Source organism: Cicer arietinum, chromosome 1 (genome assembly GCF_000331145.2).
Source record: "Cicer arietinum cultivar CDC Frontier isolate Library 1 chromosome 1, Cicar.CDCFrontier_v2.0, whole genome shotgun sequence".
Classification (NCBI taxonomy): domain Eukaryota; kingdom Viridiplantae; phylum Streptophyta; class Magnoliopsida; order Fabales; family Fabaceae; genus Cicer; species Cicer arietinum.
Genome location: NC_021160.2, coordinates 45,197,114 through 45,217,975, shown reverse-complemented (window position 1 = coordinate 45,217,975; position 20,862 = coordinate 45,197,114). Strand labels below are relative to the sequence as shown.

General features: G+C 32.5%; 2 protein-coding genes across 4 annotated transcripts; both read left to right on the top strand.

The window, feature by feature from the left end:
• Nucleotides 1-297: 297 nt before the first annotated feature.
• Nucleotides 298-14,626, top strand: LOC101505827 (AUGMIN subunit 7). Of its 3 annotated transcripts, XM_027335834.2 has the most exons (10): nt 298-621; nt 1,883-2,084; nt 3,275-3,360; nt 3,830-3,891; nt 5,104-5,195; nt 5,313-5,438; nt 5,744-5,834; nt 7,649-7,756; nt 12,887-12,985; nt 14,201-14,626. In XM_027335834.2, the coding sequence occupies exons 2-10, from the start codon at nt 1,951-1,953 to the stop codon at nt 14,393-14,395; spliced, it is 993 nt and encodes a 330-aa protein (XP_027191635.1). In that variant the 5' UTR covers nt 298-621; nt 1,883-1,950; the 3' UTR covers nt 14,396-14,626. The 3 variants fall into 3 exon arrangements, with proteins under 3 accessions (XP_027191635.1, XP_027191640.1, XP_027191636.1); XM_027335839.1 differs by lacking the exons at nt 298-621; nt 1,883-2,084; nt 3,275-3,360; nt 3,830-3,891 and adding an exon at nt 4,098-4,247; XM_027335835.2 differs by lacking the exons at nt 298-621; nt 1,883-2,084; nt 3,275-3,360; ... (3 more) ...; nt 5,744-5,834; nt 7,649-7,756 and adding an exon at nt 7,770-10,604.
• Nucleotides 14,627-15,916: 1,290 nt separating this feature from the next.
• Nucleotides 15,917-19,240, top strand: LOC101489787 (receptor-like protein 7). The gene has a single exon (XM_004489027.3). The coding sequence runs from the start codon at nt 16,161-16,163 to the stop codon at nt 19,122-19,124; it is 2,964 nt and encodes a 987-aa protein (XP_004489084.2). The 5' UTR covers nt 15,917-16,160; the 3' UTR covers nt 19,125-19,240.
• The last annotated feature ends 1,622 nt before the right edge of the window (nt 19,241-20,862 follow it).

Genomic DNA, 20,862 nt, shown 5'->3' with positions numbered 1-20,862 from the left:
TTACAAAAAGAAAAGAAAACCAAATACATACATTCTCTTATTTATTTATTATTTATTTGCTTTGTTTGAAACTCTCTCTCACGTCTTCCAACTCCTCATCTTCGGATTTTATCACACCTTTGTTTGAACAACTGCAGTCACCACATCAGATATCGTCTGATCAAGATTGGAAACCATTATCAGAATCGGATGGTTCAAAAATAAAGTTTGAAGTTTAAGATTTTTTAAAATAAAAAAATAATTTTATTTCTAAACCGTTGATCTTGATTGCAGGATTTTCTATGTGCTCACTGCAGAAGTGCATGCAAGTCACAACTGCACCATATCCAAATCCCTCATCTTCCTCACTCTCTGCATCTTACTGTAACATTTCAACCATTTTGATCCCATTGTAGACCTCAGAAATTTCTCTTTAACTATCATTTTTTTTTCTCTCAGAAATTTGTTTTTTGCACCTTAGATTAAGAGATTCAAACTCTGAGACCACTCTCATATTTCAATTACACAATTCTCTCTAAAACCTAAATTCTCTCATCCATCTTCTCCTATCTACCTTTAACCACTGCTCCGCCGCCGCCACCACCGGCCACCGCTCTGTCCTCTCCTCTCTCTCCCATCAAGGTACTGGCAAGCTAGTGTATGTCAACTAGAGTTGTTTGAATCATAGTATGTTAGTTATGTGAATGCGTACACTTTAGGTTTGTTGAATTTATGAATCTCTTTTATTTATGGTACCTGAGACATTTTACTTGATTTTAATTTTCGATTTTTACTTTAAATCTTATTAGGGATGGTGTCTAATGAGTGCTGTTGCAATTGGGATTAATTGTTAGTTAAGTTGTTTATATTTTTGGATTTGTGATGTAAGTAGAATTGGGATGTTTAAAGTGTCTGCTTTAATTTGGTCATATTGTGATTGCTGCAGTTTGTCTAATTATGATGTTTTTATTTAAAGAGCAATATTTTCAGCAATTGTTGCGGGTAATTTTTATTGTCACTGCTGCAAGTTGTTCTTATTGCGAGGTTCTTGTTTGATAATGCGAATCAATAAATATAATAGAATTGATAATTGTTGCTTTTTCTAGAATGCAGTCAAATTTTGTAAACTTTTGGATTTTCTTGTATTGTTGTGTAATTGATGAGTTAAACTCTACAATTAATTAGTTATATTTGAAAAGTTACTTTATACTAATTTGATAGAGTTCGAATTGGAATATAACCCTGCCTCTATACTCCTTGTGTTTGATTGCTCTTTATGCATATGCTTAAGTAGATTATGAAACTACAGTAGAGGATTTTGATGGTGCCAATGATCATTAGGGTAGCAGTCAACCAAGGCACTGTGGAGACAAACCAAGCAAGTCCATGATTTGCGATTTAGAGATACTTTAAATGTGCTTGTTCTTTGATATTTTGTGGTTTGTATTTAAGTAAATGTAGGGGAAACATTTTTCTTTTGGATGAATATGTTAATTCTTTATTTTGATGTGGATGTAAATAATAACGTGCATAGTGAAGAATGGAAGAACTTTAACTATGATCATACCCTTGTTTTGATGAATCATTGAATCATGTTTAGTTTAACTTGATCATACCCTTGTGCGCTGAATGAAAGTTCTTGATCTATGTTTTCGGACTCCTTGAAATGTTGATTAAATGAAATAGATCCTCTCCTGGTACAATCTTACAAGAGATCATTGTTATAGATGCTAAATAAAAGAACTCAGATTGTTATGGTTGGATTACTTTGAATACCTCTATTATAAAGAACTTTTCTTTTCTTGGTACTAGTCACATTTTAAAGAAAATGCCCTTACAAGTTAGAAATCTATATAACAATATCTAGTATTTTAACTGCATATTTTGTAACTTTCTTTGATAGAATGTCACAAACCCATTAGACATTGAAGATAAAGTGAAAAAGGAAAATTAAATAAGTTCACACAGAAGATGGCAGCAAGACAAATGGAAGAAATTCAGAAGAAATTAGCAAAGCTAAATTATACACGAGCAAATGCATCTGCACAGTCCCTCCTATTTGCTGGCATGGAGCGCTATGCCCTTTTGGAGTGGCTCTTCTTTCGGTATCTTCTTTTCTTTGTCTGTTAAGCCCCATTATCATTTTGAGTTGTGAAGGAATTTTTAAAAAACAAGTTAATGGAAACTGGAATTCTTACGTATGTTCCTCGAAGTGGATTATGTGTATAACCATAATTAGGGAATTCTTATGTATGTTCCTCAAACTGGAATTTTAAGTAATTGTCTTTCACACAACCATCTCTATGATTGGGATTTACTGTGCTTGTTGCACATTTATAGTAACCATCCAAAGTTAAAAATAGGAGGGTAGAAAAAGGGGCAGTTCAAAATTTGGAAAAAAAAAATATTTTGCAGTTTCTTGGTTTAATAAATACCCTCGATTAATTTGTTTTGCATCCATATCATATAATCATGTAGGTGATTTTGGATTTTCCATCGAAGTTGTCTTGCCTCTCCATTTTAGTAACCCTGTACTTATATATAGGATCCGTTGGCTAAATCACGAGATTTAAGGAAGTTGATATTAGAATTAAATTTGTCAACAATTGATATTGTTTTTCCTAGTTTTCCTTTTATAGTATGTTTTGCTTATTTATAGGTTACAAAAAAGATGTAAATTAATTAGAGATATTTTGGTAAAGAAATAAGAATGTAGTTGAAAATTTGAAAGTGATCCTATAAAAAGGGATAAAGAAATTTCTCAAGATAGGCTTATATTTAGGGATAGAGGCAATACTACTCTTTCTATTTTAGCATAGCCTTAGTAGTGCTCCAACTTCTCAATGTTTGAAATTACCTTGTTTCATCCTATTTGCACGTATGTGATATACTCTGAAGCATGTTTACTTCTAAAATGATTAAGTACTTATACTGGGTACTTCACCGGTACCAGCACTCGTGGTACTCTATTTTCCCTCATTATTTCATTGCAAGTGAAATTATTGATTTTCTTAAATATTAATATAATATTATTTGTGTATTTGAATTTATTTGTTGTTGTAATCGAATACGATTTTTGACTTTTCAAACTTTTATTGTGATTTTGTATTGTGAACTGAACAATTTAGCTCCTTAGTTAAATTATATAAAAAAATTAATGCTTTTCATTGACGTACCCGTACCTTGATTTTTCTTAAAATACCATATCTCGTACCTATACCCGGTACCATATACATGCATCATATTCCTGTCCTTGTTATGACAAAATGGCATTGAACTCTTGTACTTGCTACAGGCTATTAGGTGATAAGTCACCCTTTTCTCAACAAAACTTACAAGGTGATGCCCTTGATCGTGACGAGGAGACGGCTCGAATTCAATGTAAGAGTTTTCATTCTCCGTTTAAAAAAATTCCTCATTGGCTGGTTTTTTCCTCAACATATAAGCTTTCCTTGTGACTGATTTTGTGGTTTGTCCTCAATTCTGTATCTGTATATCATCCTGTTCAAAATCAACTATTATTATTCTATGTATATTCCTCAATGTGGCTTATGTCTTTTATACAGAATAGGTACATTTTTTTCCATGACTATTGACATATGGTCAATTTTTCTTGTAAACTCTTGCAAAATAATCAGTTTTTTCCCTCTCTCCTAGTAGCTGTATTTGAGTGAGTATTGACATGCGAGTTTCTTCATGTCATCATTGCTTTGTCAACTTTATCTTTTTTCGTACATCACACAAAAATGTTGTTTAGTGGCTTATTATTTTAAATAAGTTTATCTCTCATACAACTTTTGGCAGTATCTTCCTTTGCAGTAACTTTACTTCTTATGGTTGAAATATGTAGATTTGGCTGAGATTGCTAAGTTCCTGGGTATTACGACAGCTGTAGATACAGAAGCCATTCAAGTTAGTCATTTGATTACTTATAGTATTATTTTGTCTCCAAATTCGTTTCTTTAAGAAGCCTATATTACTAGCGACTGGATACATGCTTAAGGACAAGTTTGAATTCCTTTATATTTCTGTTATATGAAGCCTTTGCACTTTTGGATGATTCAGATATTTTATGCATCCATTTTCATTTTATTTCTTATAAAGAAAGTTGAAAATAAGGTCTTGCTCTTACTATGAACAACAATGTACTTATTTCTTTTTACTTTACTTTTCTTTTCTTTCCAGTTTCCACTGTAACCTTTTGTCTTCATTTGTGCATAGCTTTTGAAGTCAATGTCTCATTTTGTGCAATATCTGATCTCAGTGTGGTATGTATTGCTAGTATAATTTGACCCTGACATTATTGTTGGAAAAAATGGCTTGTATTTATTTAGAGTGATATATGTAAACAATTGTTTCTAAAGAGGCATTTAGATTGGTAAATGTAGCATCAGTGTGAGCCTTAATGCTTGTGACTTCCTAGAGTTAGTCTTAAGCATATGTTTGGATTGAGGGGTTTGGAGGGCTAAGTCTATATTTTGGTATATATTTGAGATTTAAAAAAAAATCAAAGAATAACATGATACATGATCATATAGCATTCTAATTACACTTAATTAATTTTTAGAAATATTTTATAGAAAAGAAAAATAAGCCCTCCCCTCTCCTCCAAAGTTATCCATCCAAACCTACTCTAAGTATTTTAGTTATCTTCACGTCCCCTTGTCTTGGTTTTTAGAGAGTTAGTAGTTCTAAGACAACGGATGGAAGGAAGAGTGGACTGCCACAGGCCATCAGGCAAATTTGGAAAAACCAGTTGATGTGCTAAAGCACAGGAATTGGTTGGGCTGGTTCTGTCTTAATTCGTATCTAACTCACATGTGCCGTTAATGATTTATAGCCGACCCATTGAGAGTTTTCGCCGTAAAGCTTAGCAAATAATTTATGTTATAATAATAAGAAGCCAAATGATTCTTGCACATCATGAAAAAGGGGGGTTATTGATAGCCTAGCTTCTAGATTTTATGTTTTTTCTATTGGATGCAGTAGTTTACCATCTTTGGATTATATAGTGAAAAATGAAGATTTTAAGTTTTTGTCCGAATGTAATTTCCCATGCATTATACCAGCATTCATACCCACGTTTTCTATAATTGATTTTGATATCATGCATATATGTAACAGGGACATGGAAGCTATGAAGAGCGCACTGAGATGCTTCGTCTTATTGTAGATCTAGTGGAGGCAACTATCTATGCTGATAATCCAGAATGGAGGTTGTCCTTGGTCTTATATATTTCGAAATGTAGAGTCTTTCTTTCTTTCTTTCTTTAAGTTAAGGTTTTGCAGAGATGGTATTGACATAAATTTGGTTTGTATTCTTATTTCTGTAGTGTTGACGAGCAGGTAGCCAAGGACATCCAATTGATTGATTGCATTGCCGAAAAACAGGCGCAAATATTTTCTGAAGAATGTAAATTGTTTCCTGCAGATGTTCAGATTCAGTCCATATATCCATTGTAAAAGTTTCTTGCTTCCTTTTCTTATGAATTTTTTACCTTTCCCATTTGTGATTTCTATTAGAGGAACATATATTCATTTAATTTTGCATTTGTATCTGAAGTCACGTAGCACTGTAACATCTGAACATATATTCCTGCACACATTTTGGGATGACTGTTGAATATTTATTTATTCAATATGCACAAACTGGTCTATAATTGGATTATTGGAAGTGGGAAATGATTTATCTTTTGCAAGTAAAAGAACTTTCTATCTTGCAAGTTGAAGTAACAGTTTGTTTCTTTAATCAAACTCTTTTCAGGCCAGATGTTTCCGAACTGGAGTCAAAGCTTTCTGAACAATCAAAAATATTGTTGAATCTTCAACAAAAAGTCGATGACTTAGCGTCTAAGGTTTTCTAAACATCTTAAATCCAATTCTTGTCTTTGAATAGTCAATATCATATGGCATCTTTATGTACTGTACTGCTGGAAATTAATCAGAAACTTGAAAATTTTCTCCATGACCACATACTTTTCCCCATTCATTGTCTTATATTTTACATCATATTGATATCATCACAATAAGCCAATTTGGTCTGAAGCCTTTGGTATCTGGATGCCACATTAAACCTTGGCTATTTTAAGTTGAGTTGGGTGGACTCACTTAAGGGGACAAAGCTCTTTTTTGTATCCATTCATTGTGGACCTTTTAGGAATCCAAGAAACCCATCAAACACCAATGACCGTTGGTGTTTGATGGGTCCACGATTAATGGACCTCCAGTTCATGTTTACAAAAGAAAGAAAAAAAGGAAAAGGCAGAAATGGCCCAAATAGGAATAGGTCCGTGGGAGAACAAGTGGAGGGATTTAATTCAGTGGACAGTTTTAATGTAGGTATTTGTGAGGAGGCTGGGTGGGACTGAATATGAAGTGTCTGGACGGAAGTGGGAAGGGCATACATTAATTTGAGAAGTTTTGGGGATAAAGCAGAAGAGTTTATTTTCTTTCCCAATATTTTCCTTTCAGTTTCTGTATTTTGGGCTGTTATCATTTGTGATCAAAGTGCTATTCGTTGACTGAACTCGTTAATCTATACTATATTATAGTTCGTATCAGATTGGTTATCAGTATTAAGTTTTTCGGTCCCTGAAGTCTCTAGATGGTGTCTACATGAATGGAGAGTCATTTGTAGCGAGTAGAATGTTGGTTGGATGGAATGCAGACTTCTATCTCGGAAGCTATTGGCTGGAAGATTGAGGGGATAATGAGAACAATGACACATGCAAAATGAAAGCAATGACTTGAAATAGGAGAGGGGGGAGGAAGAAGATTTACTCGTGATGGAAGGAACATCAGGGCTGGGCCCAATGGTTGAGAAGAAACAAGAAAGGAGGAAAACGAACACACGAAGCAGATATGTGTACGAAGGAGAGGTAAAAAGAGGGATAAGGATTTGGGTTGTCAGGGAATTGGGCCCAGAGCAACATTAAGGGTGTATGAGAGAAGAAGGGAATAGGAAGCAAGCAAGGAGGGAGAGAGAGGTAATGGGGAAGAGAGTAACACAATTGCCGGGTGATAGTGTGCGAGAGTAGGGAAAAGATGTGGTAGTCATGCATACAGTTGGGGAGAATGAGTATTTGGGCAGTAGTAATGGAATGTGGAAGTACATAATAATTAATTATTGGTTTGAATTTTTTGGTGCTTAGCAGAATAGTTGGTTCTTTCTCAAAATTGGGTTTAACCTTTACTGTTTAGTTATTGATCATCTTGCAAAGGAGCGTAGCTCCATTCCATTGCTATTTTAGTTATTTCTTGGTTGCAACAATATCTTGTAGAGAGGAAACAGCCTTTGTTAAAGAGACTTATCAATACATTTTTCTTTGTTTTCTGCAATTCTGATTTTGGTTTGCATCATACTAATTAATTATTAGAGATTAGTTGGATTAGTTTACTGAGACAGCTGTTAGTTACTTTGCAAATAATTGAAAACTGGAACCAAAGTAGCTATTTTGTGGTTAGAATTTCATTTCTCATTTTCTCTCAACTCCTCTCCATGGTCCTCGCCACGTTTCTCAACATTGTTTCTTTTTCCACTGTTTCTTACTCCCTTTTTAAATTCTGTTTTTTTTTTAAATGAAGATACTTTGATACATTGCTTCTGAGTATTGTTGTTGTGTACTGTTGTACTAGTTTTAATATAGTTGTTATTTTGTCCTGTTTGTAGCATGCTTACAATCCAGATGAGGAGTATGCTGAGGTGGAATCCGAACTGCGGGCAAATTTGGAATCTTTCCTACAAACAGCTAGAACATTCAACTTGATTTACACTAAGGTTTGATCAGGCTTTACTAATGTGTTTTGCAAACTCTATTATTTGATTTATTCAAACCCAATCAAATAAAGATTATGTATTACAAGTGAGGAAACCATCATGGCAACAATGAAACCATTATTTGTGAAGTTTTGATTTCAATTTGGTCAGGGACTACATGCTTCTAATATCTCAAAGTTTGAGTACCTAGACCAGAAACGCTGGTTCATCTGGATCAACAGTCACGTGGTCACTATCCTGCCAGGGCTGAAAATTGTTATTGTAGTTTTCTTGCCCTTATAAAAAGTTGGATAGCTCCACTTGTTATTGTTATATAGTAAGCCTCATATTTGTGTCTGCTTGGGTTTATGATAAAAGGCACCAAAACCTTTGCCACAAAATAAAGAATGATCATAGAAGAATGTACATGGCTATAATTATAAGTTTATAACTGACCATAATGTGTTTTTTATTACTAATTGTAAATATTTACTTTTAAATGACTGTACTAGGGTTTGTTTTGTTTTTGATAAAAGACTATTGGTTTTGTTTGCATTGCATTTGATGGATTGGAAATTTCAACCCAATAGTTTTAGCCAACTTGGGCTTACTTGTACAGGAAACAGCACCATATTTGGTAAAAGTGGGTGACAGGTTTAATGTAAGAATTTGAGGGGTTTACTAGGGGTTAGAGGTACAGATGTAGGGGTTGGAAAATCATTAGGACTTTTACCTATTTGCATTAGATGGGGTAGGCATCTTTTTGGGGTTGGAAATGTTAGAGGAATTGGAAGAGATAAGGGTTAGTTTCAAGGAGTTTATATTGAAGATATTTAAAGGTGGAAGGAGGATCGTGATTAAAGGGAATCCATGCTCCACAAATCTGGCTACCTCTATCCTCTCCCTTATTCCCTAGTTACAAGTAACTACTAGCGGGCCTGGTTAGGTCTTACCAGATAGCAACCTCTGACCATATATGAATGATGCATGCTTTTACGTGTTATGTTTAAGTAATTTTAACAAGTGATGTATGTTTAATGATGAGATAAATTTAATTAAAAATCCCTCAAAAGTTAATATTAAGTCACATAAAAATATGTCATCCAATGCATGCCACTTGTCAAGGCTAGGACAGATTAAGTGTAGGTCTGCTGAAGCAGGATGCCTTTATCTATACTAGTAAGACAGATAGAATATATGCAATATCTATATGTCAACCATTGGGTACAACTAGGCTAATTTCAATATGATTGAAAAGCTAAGAGGCACAGCGTTAGCCATTAATTCATAAGATTATTTTGAATAAGTGTTCACCCAAACTGTACAAGAGTTGCATGTGATGTAATTGAAAAGTATTTTCTACTTAACTAGCCAAATAGTGTTTAGAGAAAGCTACTCAAAACTAGGTGAATTATGGATCTTGACTCACTCAAAAATTCTGATGGTTTTTATGAGTCATTGTTGTAAGCATTGATTTGAATAAAAGAATGGATATTTAATAAAAGACCTTTCTGAATATGTTCATTGCATTATACTTTGCATGTTTCTGTTTTTAGATTACCTCGACAACAAACAGATTAGGAAATTTATTGCTGCAATCTATCCTTTAGAAGGACAAACTATCTAGAACAAACTTTCCGGAATGGTAAAGGAACTTGAGGATTGTCCTCCAGCACGAGAAAAAACTATATGTACTTGAATGACGACTTCCTGAACCACCTACTACTACTGCCCCTAAGGTTGACAGGGGTGCTTACAAGAAACATCAGGATGATGCCCTAGATATTGGTTGTCTCATACTTTCTACCATGAACTGGGATTTGCAAATACAATATGAGAACATGGAGGTTTATGATATGATCGTGCATCTCAAGGTGCTCTATCAAAAGCAAGCAAGACATGAGAGGATTGAGGTTTCCAGAGCCCTTTTCCAATGCAAGCTGGCAGAAGGAGACCCAGTTGGTCCTCATGTGCTCAAGATGATTGGGTACATTGAGAACCTAGAGATTGGGCTACTCTCTATGTTTGCATTATACTTTGCATGTGTCTGTTTTAGATTACCACGACAACAAACACATTGGGAAATTTATCGCTGCAATGTATCCTTGAGAAGGACAAACTATCTAGAACAAACTTTCCGGAATGGTACAGGAACTTGAGGATTGTCCTCCAGCACGAGAAAAAACTATATGTACTTGAACAACGACTTCCTGAACCACCTACTACTACTGCCCCTAAGGTTGACAGGGATGCTTACAAGAAGCATCAGGATGATGCCTTAGATATTGGTTGTCTCATGCTTGCTACCATGAACTCGGATTTGCAAATACAATATGAGAACACGGAGGCTTATGATGTGAGCGTGCATCTCAAGATGCTCTATCAAAAGCAAGCAAGACATGAGAGGATTGAGGTTTCTAGATCCCTTTTCCAATGCAAGCTGGCAGAAGGAGACCCAGTTGGTCCTCATGTGCTCAAGATGATTGAGTACATTGAGAACCTAGAGAGATTGGGCTACTCTTTGTGTCTTGTGTTGGCCACTGACTTGATCCTGCAATCGTTGCCGGATAGTTATAGTCAATTTATCATGAACTACAACACGGACAATATTGACAAGAGTCTAGACAATGCCAAGCTTGCTAGCATGTTGATAACTGCTGAGCAGAATCTCAAAAAAGGAAAAGGGAAGGCCATTCTGATGGTCCAAAATGGAATGGAGAAGAAATACAAGGGCAAAAAGAAGTTCAAGCCAAGTACTTCTTACCTGAAACCTTTGGGTGGGGTGAAAAAGAAGGGAAACTGCTTTCATTGTGGTCAAACTGGGAAGAGGAACTGCCAAAAATATTTAGAAGAGTGCAAGAAGAGGAAAGTAAGTGATACATCTTAAAGAATTTGTGTAATTTCTGTGTGTCTTACTCAAGATCACACAACTTATATTTAATGTATCTAATTAATTAGCACTTTGCTAGGATGTTGAATACTCTAGGAAAACTTAACAAGTAATCTATGAATTTGTACAATCTAGGAATATTGACAGATTATCTTAATTCTCACACATCTATTAAGGTATATTTATTACAGAAGTCAAGTTATTTACTTCTACATCATGAGTATTCGATATTGTATATGGATCTCACATTTCTACAAATATACAAGATCTAAAATGTAGTAGGACGATGTCTAAAGGCGAGGTTGACATAAGTTGAAAGTAATATTCTACTGCGTCTAGACTTGTGACTCGATTCCACGTGAAGGTTCATAACAACTCGATATCAAGAGCTAGCATGAGTGACATTGATTTAATTTCAACATTTTCGTGGAGCACACACTGCATTAGAAGAGCAGATATAGGAACCTTAATTAAAGAGAAGAAGAAATTGTATTATTGATTGGAAAACAAGGGAAAATGTATCACAAGAGGATCTCTCCTGTAACCCCATAGCAATGCTCCTTAGAGGAATTTGGAATTCTCTCTGCCCAAGCTCAAAGCCGAAACTATACTCAAAAGACCAACTGCCCCCCTTTCCACTCACATGTGTTTCCTCTCCTTCTATACCTAACAAACTTTCCAGTTCAGCTCTCTCCTCTCCGTACTGTTAAGATCTTCTCTTGCAGCTCATTTTGGATGAGAACTAGAGAAAATTTGATGTAAAAAATTCCTTTTTACTTGGAAACTTGGGAAAGGAAGTGTACATGGAGATTCCACTTGAATATAACTCAAATAGTAGTAGAGTGCGCAGGTTGAGAAGGCACAATCAGACTTAATGAGTCTGTTAATAGGATAATTTGTGTAAGTTGATGAGTTTTTTAGGTGGTTGTTAAGAGTTTGTTAGAATTAGTCACGCAAAATATGCTGTTAAAATTAGTCACATGTAAAATATGCTGTTAAAATTAGTCACATGTAAAATATGCCCTTGTATTGTTAGTTGCTAATGGGATTGAAATTAGCAAGCACATTAACTTGTATTTACTAGTACATTATAATTTACCAGTACAGTCTTGTGTAGTCTGATTAGATACATAGAAATTACAGAGTTGTTATTTTGGTTATTCTTAGAAAGTCTTTAAATAACCCTTAATTGGTAGAGGGGAAGGATAGTTTTTCAGAATTGAGTTTTGTGACTAGAGAATTATCTAGTGTGAAAGGAGAGGGCTCCTTTTGGGTAGCCTTGAGATCAAAATCATCTTCTTCATCGTAAACCTTTTGCATCTTCTCTTTCAATCTCACTTCAGAAATAAGAAATCCCTCCTTTGTTTGCAATCTTTATTCATTTGAATATGTTTTTACATCATTATTCTAGGAGTTCTTTCTTTCTCAAAGAAAGAATCCTAACAGAGTCTTCTCATGCTTAATTTTTCACCAAGACTACAATGTCATTAGGATTTAGACAGCCACGGTGATGATGTGGTTAAAATCAAATTTGGTAACAATGATGTTGAGAAACATATCTTGAAAGAAAAATTAGCAGCTCAAATTGAGATGAAATATCTTACTCTACAATGTAATTTTATCTCCCAGTGGAAGTATGTTCAATTGGTACAGTGGCTTTGCAACCCAACTTGCCAGTTTCATTTTTTTAGAAGCAACGGAAGCTGGAGCTTTAAGCGAGTCAAGCTTGAGCCGAAAAAATTGACTTGATTTCTTAATTAGCTGAGCTTGAGTTAAGGCCTAGGTTGGCTCAACTAAACTCACTTCCACCCTGACCAGCACCACGAGGACCTCCCTCCTCCATTATTGATATTAGCATACTCAAAGTTGTTTTAACAGAGTCAACCATAAATTGTGCTGAGGAAGAGTACCTTATGCTAGGACATATCTATTTAGTAGGGACTATTTTTGAATGAAGCAATGAAGCGAATGTATAGCGTGTCTTTCATGTATAACTGTAAATGTAGTAGTGGGAATTATGTGTTGCCATAAATAACTATTGAAGGAGTCCTTAAACAAGAACGTGAAGAGGCAGAACACTCTATTTTTAGTGATTACACAATCTTTAAGTAATTTTCAATTTTGACTATTCATGTGAGATTGCATGGTCAACATTAGCTTTTAATTTTATCTATAAGATATATTTCTCACTTGATATGCCCACCTTCCCCTAACACGCACACATCATCTGTAAAAGACTTTAAACAATTGCTCTTGTGTAGGAGATTCGGCCATGGACACATATGATGGAAGTTCCACAACTTCATGGGTTTGGACCAGCTGCCAATCGACTATTGGAGGCTTACAAAATGCTTTTGAAGGTAACCTTTCTATGCTCTGCTCACTTGTTAAATGTTTGTCTAAGCAATTATCCCTATTTTGTCATAGACTTTTCCATTCAATTTGTGATGAGCAATCTAGGCACATACTTTGAAGTTGTTAAAAGGATAAAACAATGGGGATAGAGTATATGACACTACCATCTTGAAGTTTTAGTTGTTCAAAAAATCTGATCTAATCTGTATGAATAACTCTAGAAGTTTTAGTTGATTAAAATTTGATCTGATCATAGGACTAACTAGTTTATCTTTGCTGATGACAGAATGATATTTATATAGCAGTGAATTTTTTAACTACTTATGGCTTGAATATGCTTGTACCAAAATAAGTCGAGTGTTTCTAGGTTATGTAGTGAACTTGAAAATATGGTGATCAAATAGATGTTAAGCTGGCTTTGAGCAACTCTGTTGGCGGTTCTACTATATAAGTTATAATTATTACAGGGTGAACTACTTATTTAATCCATTAGAATTTTTGAAATATGCTTACTGTGGCTTTGGGATATTAATATCCTGTACAAAAGTTTTAGGGTAAATTATACCCGCCCCTCCCCTTATGTTAAAGTTACATTTCCCTCCTTTAAAAAGTAAACATGTATTTCATTTTAACATTAATGAACCTTTGATGGTGGTGAAAGGCTTTGAAGTTTCAACAATCATTCCAGGGATTAACATAAGCTGAATCACTTAATATTCATAAGGATTAAATCAGTCCAATAATTTATCCTATCACTTACAACAGAAACATAAACAATGAATTAAGAATATTTACACTAGAGTATATCTCAAATACCTCAACACAGCAAGTAACGATTTTGGATCGATGTGAACATTTATAGACTTGACTTACGATACACACTTTCAATCGGACAGTTACTTTTTTAAAATGCATGTCTTATAGAATCCTGGCCTTGAAATAATCTTATAGAGACCTGTTATGTCTGATTTGATCTGGTTTACTCCATTGTTAAACCCATTTATACTTCAATAGGAGATAGATGTGATGAATACCGTCTTATCAGTATGGCATAGTAAATTTAGTATTGGTTTCTATTCAACATTGCTCAATTTATTCTGCTGTTATTTCATGTTACAAGTGAGAATTGAGCAATTAATGGCAGCCATATTTTGTTTAATATTCTGTTGTGACTTTAATAAAGTTTTCTTTTTAAATATATATCTGCTTGTTTGCCACAGTTTTTGGGGAACCTACGGAATCTTAGAGACTCACATGCAGCTCTTGCTTTTGGATCTTCTGAGACTTCGGAAGGGCCCTCTTCTGTCACGAAAGTAATCTCTGAATGTGAATCTGCAATGACGGTCTTAAATCGCGATCTTGGAATTCTATCTGCTTCCATTGCTCGTGAACAGGGAGAGAAGAGGAGCACTTGATGATGAAACAATGTGAGAACAAGATTAATCCTTATTCTTTTGAAGTTTGTGATATTGTTGTGCATAGTACTCATATTTGTTGACATAATATGTGACAATGTGGTGAATTCTACATTGCTATATTATCCGGACTAGAATTTAGAAAATTGCAGTTTCTTTTATTTTAGAACGGCTACAATGGTTGTAAATGTGTGTCGGATTTGTGATTTAGTGTTTGGAAATTTTGATTTACTTAGCATTTTGAAAAATGTTATTGGAAAACAAAATTTGATACAAAATATAGCACAAATACAATATCATGACATTTTATGAAAAATAAAAGGCGACTCTATTATATTTTATACAGTATTATATTTGTGTTCTATTTTGTATTAAATTTTGTGTTTCAATTACTTTCCTGCAATATTATATTGGTTCCCTGATGTATACTTTCATAAATCACAAAATGGTTCATTCACTTCAAACATACCAAAAAAAGAGAAAACTAATCAATCGTTTCAATATCTCTAATAATTAATCAATTATATAAGATGGAATTTCTGTTTTTTTAACAAAATAATCACTCTTAGGCATTTTTAAGTTGAAGTTGAGTTGAGCCAAGGATTGAAACGGTCAAACTTTAGTAGAGGAGAAAATACTAATATATTAGTATTTTATAAAAAATATAAGAAATTAAAAATACTATTTTCAAATAAGAATATAAAAAAATTCTCTGGCGTTGAACTTCTTCATTTTCTGTTTGTGAACTTGTTTATTACTTGAGAGGATCTAAAGTCCTCATCGACATTGACTACCCTTTACAGTGATCTTTGCAACTATTCACGTCTTTAGAAATTATAATTCTAGATTTTGTTGGTCAGAAACAATAGCCATATCACACGAAATCCTACGTAACTTACATTTCAAAGTAAGCCAGACCATGAAAGTATAAAGTGAATTGATGTCCTCTTTGACGAATCACATAAGCCACTTTATAGATTATTTTATAGATTATAAATTGTAAGATCTGTTTAGTAACGTTCGCTTATGAATTTATAACTTATAATTTATAATATTTTTTGAGAGTGTTTTTAATTTTTTTTTATAATTTTATTTTTATTATCGTAATTAAAATTATTTTTTATTTTTTATAATTTAGAATAAATAATTTAATTACATAATTTATATAATTTAGAATAGAAAATAATTTTAATTATAAAGTAAATCATTTAAAATAAATAAACTAGCTTAATAAATAAAAAATATGCCAGATTAATAATAATTTATTTATCAGCATTTAAATTATTTATAAATAATTTATTTATAAATAATTTATTTATTATAATTTAAAATAAATAAACTAGCTAAATAAATATAAATAATAAATAATAAATTTTTAAATATTAAATGATATAAAATTTATTTTAATTAAAAATATCATTTTATATTTTTTAAATTAATTAAATAACTAATTTTACCAAATTCTTTAATTAGCTCAAGAACTATAAACTATAAGCTAATTTTTACCGATCATGACTTAAATCACATCAGTTATATCACCCTTAATAAGTTCAAAGTCTTCCTCTACTAGTTTTGTTGGTCAATACCTGAATGTTGACATTGTAGGTCTTGGAGAGTGGCGATTTGAAATTTTGAATTGTGTTTGTCAAATGTGGGACATAAGAATCTATAAATGGGAGAGACAACATATGCTCAAAAGACAAAAAACCATCTTCAAACCTTAAATTTTTTTTTGTAGCAACATTGTTTCTCATAACTATCTCCAATGAAAATGATATTTTTATGGCTTTCCTTGCTACCCTTTTGCCTCATAAACCTCAGCATCAATATTATTTTTGTGACCAGCCATTGTCTTGGTCATCAACAATCTTTGTTGCTCCAATTGAAGAACAACCTCATATTCAACTCAACCAAGTCCACAAAACTGGTTGATTGGGATCCAAGAAAAGATTGTTGTGAATGGAATGGAGTAACATGCAACAACAAAGGACATGTTATAGCTCTTGACTTAAGTCATGAATTTATCTTTGGACAAGTTGAAACTAATCTCTTCAACTTAAAGTATCTACAAAGTTTGAATGTGGCCTATAATGATTTTCATTCTGAGATTCATCAAGAGTTTCAAACTCTAAATAATTTGAGGTATTTGAATTTATCAAGTGCTGGCTTTGTAGGGCATGTTCCAATTGAGATATTCCAAATTCCCTCGCTTCAAGTGCTTGATGTTTCTTATAATCTTGATCTTCGTGGTTCTCTACCAAATTTTCCACATCAATTATCTTTGCACAACTTGAATCTTAGCCATACAAATTTTTCAGGACCTCTTCCAAAGTCTATTCACAATTTGAGTCAATTGTTTGCATTAGATCTATCAAATTGTCAATTTAATGGAACACTTCCTAATTCAATTTCTAATCTTACTCAACTTGTTCATCTAGACTTGTCATTCAACAACTTCATTGGTCCTCTTCCATCTTTTAATAATTCCAAGTCCCTCAAAGTTTTATCTCTCAATCATAATGATTTCAATGGTACAATTCCATCTAGTCATTTTGAGGGACTTATAAATCTCACAAGCATTGATTTAGGAGATAATTCCTTTTATGGAAGAGCCCCTTCATCTTTGTTTAGACTTCAATCTCTTCAACAACTCATGCTTTATTACAACAAATTTGAGGGTGTATTAGAAGAATTTCCAAATGCTTCTTGGTCATTATTAGAGATGCTTGATTTAAGTGGCAATAATTTTGAAGGGCCTATTCCTATGTCTATGTTCAAACTCAAAAGACTTCAATTGCTTCAACTTACCAAAAACAAGTTCAATGGCACTATACAACTTGATGTGATTGGTAGGCTTCAAAATTTGTTTACACTTGATCTTGGACACAACAAATTGTTTGTTGATCATGCAAGTATAAGGGATGGCCATGATGCATCATCATCCTTTCCTAATTTGAAAACTCTTTGGTTGCCTTCATGCAATTTGAGATCATTTCCTAACTTTTTGAAATATAAATCCTCATTGCTCTACCTAGACTTATCCAACAACCAAATTTCAGGAGCAATTCCCAATTGGATTTGGAGATTTGAGTCTATGGTTGTTCTAAATGTTTCCTATAATTCTCTAACAAGTTTTGAAGGGCCTTTGCATAATCTTAGTTCAAATTTGTTTAAACTTGACCTTCATTCCAACCAATTACAAGGGCTTGCTCCAACTTTCTTGAAAAATGCAATCTATTTGGATTATTCAAGCAACAAATTCACCTCTATTAGCTTGAAAGACATTGAGAGTCACATGCCTTTCCTATATTTTCTCTCTCTTTCAAACAATAGTTTTCATGGAACAATCCATGAATCCTTTTGCAACATTTCAGGTCTTAGAGCACTTGATCTTTCACATAATAGTTTCAATGGAAAAATTCCATTGTGTTTGACAAAAAGGAGCAACACTCTTAGGCTACTAAGTCTTAGTGGAAACCAACTCAATGATCATATTTCAGATGCATTCACAACATCATGTGATCTAAGGTTTCTTGATCTAAGTGGAAATCTTTTGAGTGGAACCATTCCAAAATCTTTGTCTAATTGCAAACACCTTCAAGTTCTAAACCTTGGAAACAATCATTTAATTGATAGGTTTCCTTGCTTCTTGAACAAAATTTCCTCCCTAAGAGTCATGATTTTAAGGTCAAACAAATTGCATGGCCATATTGAATGTCCTAATAACAATGAAAAATGGGAGACACTTAGAATTGTTGATCTAGCAGCCAACAATTTCAATGGTACATTACCACCATCATTGTTACAAAGTTGGAAAGCATTGATGCTTGATGAAGATAAAGGTGGAAACTTTGGTCATTTATTTTTCAATCTCTATGATAACTTCAATCCCATGAATGTGAAAACTGCAATAGTTGATCTCAATAGTGAGCTTCAAATGAAGTTAGCTAAATTTATTGAAGAAGAACCACCTTATTTGCTTGACCATATAGTCTTACATATTTTTGAAGAAGGTGTTGGTCTTAGAAGCTATGAGGATTCAATTACAATTGTTAACAAAGGTAGAACAATGAATTTGGTTAAAATCTTCATTGCTTTCACTTCATTGGATTTCTCATCAAACAACTTTGAAGGACAAATACCTCAAGAGCTTATGAAACTTACATCACTTCATGCTCTTAACTTGTCACAAAATGGTTTCTTAGGTAACATTCCTTCTTCTATAAGCAATCTAAAACGTCTTGAATCCTTAGACTTGTCTTTTAACTCCTTAAGTGGAGAGATTCCAAATGAGCTTGCAAGTTTAACATTTCTTGAAGTTATGAATATTTCTTATAATCACTTGGTGGGAAAAATACCAATTGGAACACAAATGCAATCTTTTCAACCTGATTCATTTATAGGCAATGAAGGACTATTTGGACCTCCATTGACTCAAAATTCAAATGGTGAAAAAGGGTACTCACCAACACAATCACATGGTTATGAAACAGATGATGATGATGATGATGAAAGTTCAAATATTCATTGGAATTTCTTGAGTGTAGAGTTGGGATTCACTTTTGGATTTGGAATTTTTATTATTCCTATTATTTTGTGGAAGAGATGGAGAATGTGGTATTCTAAGAAAGTTGATGACATGCTTTATAGGATCATTCCTCAGCTTGATTTTGTTCATGAATATCGTGGAGGTAAAAAGTATAGAACTTTGAGGTGGAAGCCATATTGATAATTTTAATATTTTTTTGCTTTGGTTTTTTATTTGGCTAGGTTTATGTCTTCCATTTTTGTTTTTGTTTTTTAATAAATTTTTAGCTTAATTATGTGTTTATTTTGGATTTTGCATTTTCTCTTTTATCTTCTTTGGATTAATTAGTGTGAAAATAAAAGACTATATACATTCATCTTGATCTTGCATCAAGTAAGCACGACTTCCATTTTTTTAATTGTTGTGCCAACTTGTCTTTTCTCGATTTATCTCTTTAATTAAAGTGAATATACAAATTAATATTTCAAATCGTAAGCATTAGTTAAATTAGTAACTAAATTTTATGAATTAGAAAATACATTCATAACATTGTAAAATATCAACCAAAATAGTTTATGTATAAACTTTTGTCTTTAGATATTTTGATATGACACTTTAATTGAATATGTGATTTATTCATATTTATCTCACATCAATGTCATTTTCTTGAGGATAAATTTTCCGATTTGATTTAGTCATTTCAGAGATAAATTTATGAGTGAGATAAATTTATGAGTAATTGTAATTGTGAATAAATTAGTCTCCTCGAAAAATTTAAATTTCATAAAAAAATTAGTTGATGTTGTGATGACATTGATATAAGATTAATGTGAAAGGGTCAAATATTCAATTGACATGTCACATTATAGTCTCTAACAATAAATTTTTTAATATGAATCATTTTGATTATTATTTTATAATATCCAATTTACAATTTCAGAGAGATGTATATGTCAATTTACAAAATTCAGAAATTAATTTAATTAGTATTTAATTAATTTATTCTATTATTGATTTAATTGTTAGTGACATGTAATAAATGGCTGAGCTTAAACAAAAATTTTAGGTGTTTACAAAATAAAGGCACGAAAAATTTGTAAAAGCAAACGAGAAAGATTTAGACTATGCACAAGTTTGAGAAAATGGATATCCAGACTAGAAGTAACATACTTATTTATAGTCGATTTAGTTGAACCAAAACCGTTGTTTTCCTCATATTTATAAGCTTTGATATTTTACTCAACTATTATATATATTTAAATAGACTTTGCTGCCACCTCATACTACTTCTTCCACATATGCAAACTTTTCTCACCTTAGCCAAAAAGATATTCATAGACAATTTTCTCTACTCAATTTCTAAATAGTTTTTCTACAAATTCTATACATCATCCACTATCTTATACTATATATTTAAATATTATTATTATTATTATTATTATTATTATTATTATTATTTTATAAGTTCAAAATTTTCTAAATTAATCCCAAATTATTATTTCATAACGTTTTCCTAACATCTTTCACATTAATTCCACATTAATCAACTTCACATTTTCGCCTTTACCTGCCATTTACTTGTTTGCTAACAATTCTATATTTTTTTCCTTCAAAATATATAATATTTAACTTAACAACATAATAACACGAGTACATATGTCTCTTTTACTTATTCCTAAAATATATTTCGACTATTTATATGTACATTTTATTGTTAGATACTTATTTTCTATAAATTACATTGATAAAATAAAATATATATTATTGATATAATAATTATATCAATAATCATTTGACAATTAAAATATAAAATTTTATATTAATTTTTCAAAAAATTTATTTAAATTAAATCAATTAAAATATACCTGCGCGACGCGCGCAGGTTAACATCTAGTGTATATTATGTAGAATTTGATATTGAATCAAATACTCTTCTATT